The following is a 7500-nucleotide window of genomic DNA, read 5'->3' as shown; positions in this document are numbered from 1 at the left end:
CCCACGGCCAAATCCAGACAACACTGGGCCAATTGTGCGCCGCCCTATGGGACTCCCAATCACGGCCGGTTGTCATACAGCCTGGATTCGAACCAGGGTGTCTGTAGTGACGCCTCTAGGACTGAGATGCAATGCCTTAGACCGCTGCGCCACTCGGGAGTCCTAGTATAGTGCACTACTTTGACCAGGATGTCAACAACAAAAAAGGAGGGCTCTAGTCAGAAGTAGTGCACTATATAGGGAATAGGGCGCCATGTGGGACGTAGCCTTGTGTGCTGCCAGTGGAGGCCTCTAATCAAAACACTGTCATTATTACTAGTATTAGTCTTAACAGAGAGCAAGAAAGGGCTTCAACTATGCACTTTACCTTACAAAACAATGAATAAACTGTAATACAACAGCTTCCTGGTCGTCTGTCTGACTTCCTGTGTGTCTGTCTGACTTCCTGTGTGTCAATAGATAGAAGTGTTGTGTGAACAAGGTTAACTCTCTGTCCTCTTCTCAAATCCAAACCTAATCATGAATGTCCTATTTGTCAATGTCATATAAAAGCACATTTCAGTGATACTCTTCTGTGTCCCAAATGGCAACCCTGTTTCCTACATAGTGCACTAGTTTGGACCAGAGCCTATATATATAGGAGATAGGTGGCCATCTGGGACAGAAACAAATCCATTCCAGCTGAGCTCACCATGACAACACTGTATTGTTAATCTTTTTGAACCCTGCCCCATCCGGAACGAACCATAATAACGTCCCACTCGCTGATTGGCTGTTCGCGACGCAGACCCCGGAAGACTTCTCTTCGCCCAATTTGTACAATGATCGCCACTAGTTACCACAGTCACAAAGTCAACCCCCCCCCACCCTCGCCTATTTCGTAAGTTTCTCTTAATTACATGTTTTATTTTAAACCTTAACCACACTGCTAACCTTATTCCTAACCCTAAATTAAGAGCAAACATCTCTTCTTTTTTTTAACGAATTTTTACAATATGGACCATTTGACTTTGTGACTGTGGCATCTAGTGTAAACCCAGTATAAATGTCAACATTACTGAGCTCTCGTTTGTAACTAAAAGGGTTTTCAGTAGAGCAACTATCGACCCCTTCCACAACCTCCCTCAAACATAGATCTGCTAAGAAACAATACTGATCAATATTACTGATCAATTTACAGCGCGTCAGTAACAAGGAGACATCTGATTTATACCGATTATAACGAGGAATTGAAGTTATCCGGGTAGTTGACTCCGCAGTGGTAAGTGTTACTACTAACTAGCTATGTCATTTACTAATAAGTTAGAATAACGTTAGAACTGTTATTGAACTGTTGGGACGTTCATATTTGTTGTGATTGATTATCTCTCTCAGATTAATTTTTAGCCGAGTAGAATAATCCAACCAATTCAGTGTTCTGACCCTAACAACAGTAGTCAAGCACCCATGCTAACTGGTTAACTGACTAGCTGACTAACTGACTAGCTGGTTAACTGGCGAGCTGGTTAGCTGGCTGGCTGACTGACTAGCTGACTAACTGGTTAGCTGGTTAACTGACGAGCTGGTTAGCTGGCTGGATGACTGACGAGCTGGTTAACTGACTAGCTGGTTAACTGACTAACTGGCTAGCTGGTATCAGTTATTCTGCGTTCTGGTCCCCTCAAGACGCTCTGAAATCGGAGTAGATAGCCGGAGTGAATTTATGAACGCATCCTAAAATCAGAAGGGAATGAAAAAGTTCCTGTATTTATCTGGTTTCAGACATCGAGGCATTAATCCAGAATGTGTGACTTGATGGTGAAAGTTGTTGTGCGGAGTTTAGCGCGGCTATGACAGTTTAATAGTGGAACGACCCTGGGTTTCTCAACGCGGATATGGACTCTACCGCCTGAGCATGTTAACGCTGGACTTCGGGTTTAGAAGGTCGAGGGTTCAAGGCCTGCTCCCTGCCTGTTTTATTACAATACATTCACACACGGTTACGTAATAAACTGGTTTTCTTTTCCATACACACAACCCTTGTCCAAATAGGCTAATATTATACAACTGTTTTTAAATGAGCTATTTGGCTTCAGTTCTTCACTCAAGTGAGGGTCATATTCTCTGAAGTTTAATTTGTCTCGACTTTTCTACTTTTGTTTTTCTGGTTTGTTTTAATTCAGGATTCTTCCCTCCAGGAAGTTTTTCCTTAGCTAGTTGCCACCAGGGTTGGGAAGTAACGGATTTCATTACAAACATATTGTAATCAGATTACAGATACTACATGAAAAACTACATGATTAGTTCAAGGGTGACTTTTTTTTTTTTATTCAGAAAGGAGGTTTGTGGGTGAAAAATCTTTGCCACTAATCTGTTTTCTCAATTCAACTTTGAAAAAAGACACAATGTTTACATTTGTTCCACCTGAGTGAGTCTGACCACCAATCAGAGACCACTAATGATGACACACCAATCAGACCACTAATGATGACACACCAATCAGAGACCACTAATGATGACACACCAATCAGAGACCACTAATGATGACACACCAATCAGAGACCACTAATGATGACACACCAATCAGAGACCACTAATGATGACACACCAATCAGAGACCACTAATGATGACACACCAATCAGAGACCACTAATGATGACACACCAATCAGAGACCACTAATGATGACACACCAATCAGAGACCACTAATGATGACACACCAATCAGAGACCACTAATGATGACACACCAATCAGAGACCACTAATGATGACACACCAATCAGAGACCACTAATGATGACACACCAATCAGAGACCACTAATGATGACACACCAATCAGAGACCACTAATGATGACACGCCAATCAGAGACCACTAATGATGACACACCAATCAGAGACCACTAATGATGACACACCAATCAGAGACCACTAATGATGACACACCAATCAGAGACCACTAATGATGACACACCAATCAGAGACCACTCATGATGACACACCAATCAGAGACCACTAATGATGACACACCAATCAGAGACCACTAATGATGACACGCCAATCAGAGACCACTAATGATGACACACCAATCAGAGACCACTAATGACACACCAATCAGAGACCACTAATGATGACACACCAATCAGAGACCACTATGACACCCAATCAGAGACCACTAATGATGACACACCAATCAGAGACCACTAATGATGACACACCAATCAGAGACCACTCATGATGACACGCCAATCAGAGACCACTAATGATGACACACCAATCAGAGACCACTAATGATGACACACCAATCAGAGACCACTAATGATGACACACCAGATGTGTTTGATAGATGGAGGGGGATGTAGCAGGAAGAAGGTTTTTCTAGGTTACAGTCCAAGCTGTGTTTTTCCAACGGTGGTCGACTGCTGTCGCCATCCAAAAGATGAACCAACGTGAATAAACGCTCGCGGTAAAGGATGACAGTTGGTGGTGGTGTTTGCAACGCCAGGGTTGTGGGTTCGTTCCCGGGGGCGCACAGAAAAAAAAAAAGCGTGCTAAGTCGCTCTGGATAAAGCGTCTGCTTACTTGTTAATGTAAATGACAGCGGTGGCGTCGTCTACGGCGATACGGACATGACTTATTACTGACATCTACATAGCGCGTTAACGTGAATCACACTGCTGCTCTCTCATTTAGCGATTTTACGCCTTACGGATTGTGGTTGTTGTGGACGGGCTGTTCACTCATCTAAATGTGTATTTGAACCCAATAATGATTTGAATTCAATACATTTAATCGGCCTATCAAACATTTTGTTTTTGGAACAAGTGGAAAAATGAGCTCTTGCAACAGCTGCACGATGCCCGATCAGTCTCCATGACAACAACAGAGTAAGGCTGGCTAATAAGTCCTTCGTTTTTGGGGGGTTATGCTCCGGAAAAACAATTTTGTCTAATCTATATTTCCATATTTCCAAGTCCTATTCTTGAAGATTAAGGGGTATAAACATTTTTGTTGTTGAAATGACTGGAATTCTGATAGACTTTGTATATACAAAAACAAAAGATATAATTTAATCGTAATTTAATCGTATTGTTATATGTAGTAGAAAGCGATGGGTTAGAAGCCAACATAACCAACCCATAAAGTAACATTCAACATCCATATATATGACCAGCTGTGTGAACTTTAACATTGATTTATCCTGCGATAGATGTCGTTCAATTAGTAACATACATGTTTGTTTTCTTCTTACTGCCTCTTAAAGGGAAAAGTAACTTTACTGATTACAGTTTTGGACAGGTTAGTAACTAAGGGATTACATTTAGACAGTAACCTGCCCAACCCTGGTTGACAATAATGCTATTGAGTCTTGAAGGTCATGTTACTGACAAGCACTTGGCAAATGTACATATCAATACAAAGAATATTTAGACTGATGTCTCCTCTCTCTCTCTGTCTCTCTCTCTCTGTCTCTCTGTCTCTCTCTCTCTGTCTGCCTCTCTCTGTCTGCCTCTCTCTGTCTGCCTCTCTCTGTCTGCCTCTCTCTGTCTGCCTCTCTCTGTCTGCCTCTCTCTCTGCCTCTCTCTCTGCCTCTCTCTCTGCCTCTCTCTCTCTGCCTCTCTCTCTGCCTCTCTCTGCCTCCCTCTCTCTCTCCCCAGATGTTCCAGATCAACAGAATCTGCTGTATAGGAGCTGGCTATGTGGGAGGGCCAACCTGCAGTGTCATCGCCCACATGTGTCCAGAGATCCACGTGACAGTGGTCGACGTCAACGAATCACGGATCAACGCCTGGAACTCCGACACACTGCCCATATACGAGGTATCACACACACACTCACACACACACCACACACACACAGACATACACACACCACACGTACACACACAGTTGTACATACACACAAACACACACATAAACGTCTATGGCAAGACTTGAACATTGTTATCTAGTTATCTATCCAATCGTGGTAGAGCTTGAAGAATTCTGACAATAACAATGGACTAATATTATACAACTGTTACGTGAATTAAGTTATCAATGTTGTTAAACCGAACTTCCATTAAACTACTCAGTCTGGCCCCAACAGAGGGTGTAAGATTCTGGTTAAATGACGCAGAAGGAGAACCAGCCCACAATGGTGAAAACGTTTATTTATGAGAGCTCTGAAAATTCTTACAATGTACACAAAGCCTTTTATATTAACACACACACACTTACGTCAGTAGAGAACTCCACCCCAGCTTTAGGGCGGATGTATTTTTCCCACAGTACACATACATTCCTTATCAACCTTGCTACCTGTCTTCTGATCTCCTGCCAACTAAGCTGTTCCCAGGCCGTTGTTTCTCTCCCTAATTTAGGGAGGCTTCTTCTCCTGTTCCTTTCCCAAGGTCGTCTCGTTAACTCTGCCCTGCTCATTTTGAACAGTGTCTTATTCACACACAGTATTGGAATATAGTTTTTAACCCATTATTATAACCTTATTTCCAATACATTTCAACAGGTTATAAGGTTTCTGAGTGAAATCATTTAGTCAAACCTTTAATCATATAATTTCCATTACAACAACCCAGGTGTGGAAAGCTCTTAGAGATTTACCCAGAAAGACTCCCAGCTGTTAGAGATTTACCCAGGAAGACTCCCAGCTGTTAGAGATTTACCCAGAAAGACTCCCAGCTGTAATCGCTGCTAAAGGTGTTTCTAACATGTATTGACTCAGGGTGCTGAACACTTATATTTTAGTTATCAAATATTTATTCACCTCTCTCTCTCATTCTCTCCTTCTCTCTCTCTCTCCCCCTCCCTTTCTCTCTCTCTCTCTCCTCCCTCCCTCCCTCCCTCTCTAGCCAGGGTTGAAGGAGGTGGTGGAGTCATGCCGAGGGAAGAATCTCTTCTTCTCTACAGATATAGATTCTGCCATCAGAGATGCTGACCTCGTCTTTATTTCAGTGAGTCTGTCTGTCTGTCTGTCTGTCTGTCTGTCTGTCTGTCTGTCTGTCTGTCTGTCTGTCTGTCTGTCTGTCTGTCTGTCTGTCGGTGTCTCTGTCTGTCTGTCTGTCTGTCTGTCTGTCGGTGTCTCTGTCTGTCTGTCTGTCTGTCTGTCGGTGTCTCTGTCTGTCTGTCTGTCGGTGTCTCTGTCTGTCTGTCGGTGTCTCTGTCTGTCGGTGTCTCTGTCTGTCTGTCGGTGTCTCTGTCTGTCTGTCGGTGTCTCTGTCTGTCTGTCGGTGTCTGTCTGTCTGTAGGTGTCTGTGTGTCTGTCTGTCTGTCTGTAGTGTGTGTCTGTAGTGTCTGTCTGTCTGTCTGTAGTGTGTGTCTGAGTTCCTGTCGTCCCTCCCCAGGTGAACACCCCCACTAAGACCTATGGGATGGGGAAGGGGCGTGCCGCCGACCTAAAGTACATAGAGGCCTGCGCTCGCCGCATCGTAGAGGTTTCCGACGGTTACAAGATCGTCACGGAGAAGAGCACGGTTCCTGTCCGAGCGGCTGAGAGCATCAGACGGATATTTGACTCCAACACCAAACCCAACCTCAACCTGCAGGTAGGTGAATACCTGGTTACAATACCTGGTTATAATACCTGGTTATAATACCTGGTTACAATACCTGGTTACAATACCTGGTTATAATACCTGGTTATAATACCTGGTTACAATACCTGGACCTGGTTATAATACCTGGTTACAATACCTGGTTATAATACCTGGTTATAATACCTGGTTACAATACCTGGTTATAATACCTGGTTACAATACCTGGTTATAATACCTGGTTATAATACCTGGTTATAATACCTGGTTACAATACCTGGTTACAATACCTGGTTACAATACCTGGTTATAATACCTGGTTACAATACCTGGACCTGGTTACAATACCTGGTTACAATACCTGGTTACAATACCTGGTTACAATACCTGGTTATAATACCTGGACCTGGTTACAATACCTGGTTACAATACCTGGTTACAATACCTGGTTACAATACCTGGACCTGGTTACAATACCTGGTTACAATACCTGGTTACAATACCTGGTTACAATACCTGGTTACAATACCTGGTTATAATACCTGGTTACAATACCTGGTTATAATACCTGGACCTGGTTACAATACCTGGTTACAATACCTGGTTATAATACCTGGACCTGGTTACAATACCTGGTTACAATACCTGGTTACAATACCTGGTTATAATACCTGGTTACAATACCTGGTTATAATACCTGGTTACAATACCTGGACCTGGTTACAATACCTGGTTATAATACCTGGTTATAATACCTGGTTACAATACCTGGTTATAATACCTGGTTACAATACCTGGACCTGGTTACAATACCTGGTTACAATACCTGGTTACAATACCTGGTTACAATACCTGGTTACAATACCTGGACCTGGTTACAATACCTGGTTACAATACCTGGTTACAATACCTGGTTACAATACCTGGTTACAATACCTGGTTACAATACCTGGTTACAATACCTGGTTACAATACCTGGTTACAATACCTGGAC

General features: G+C 42.9%; 1 protein-coding gene across 1 annotated transcript in view; it reads left to right on the top strand.

The window, feature by feature from the left end:
• The first annotated feature begins 984 nt into the window (after positions 1-984).
• The window catches only part of LOC123724031 (UDP-glucose 6-dehydrogenase), an 18445-nt gene continuing 11929 nt past the window's right edge, over positions 985-7500 (top strand). The window contains exons 1-4 of the mRNA XM_045712710.1: positions 985-1261; positions 4636-4797; positions 5826-5927; positions 6318-6518. Of these exons, the coding sequence (XP_045568666.1) occupies positions 4636-4797; positions 5826-5927; positions 6318-6518 (465 nt within the window). The 5' untranslated portion in view covers positions 985-1261. The remainder of the gene's footprint in view (positions 1262-4635; positions 4798-5825; positions 5928-6317; positions 6519-7500) is intronic.

This window comes from Salmo salar, unplaced genomic scaffold, assembly GCF_905237065.1.
Source record: "Salmo salar unplaced genomic scaffold, Ssal_v3.1, whole genome shotgun sequence".
Classification (NCBI taxonomy): domain Eukaryota; kingdom Metazoa; phylum Chordata; class Actinopteri; order Salmoniformes; family Salmonidae; genus Salmo; species Salmo salar.
This window is presented reverse-complemented; position numbering and strand designations above follow the sequence as displayed.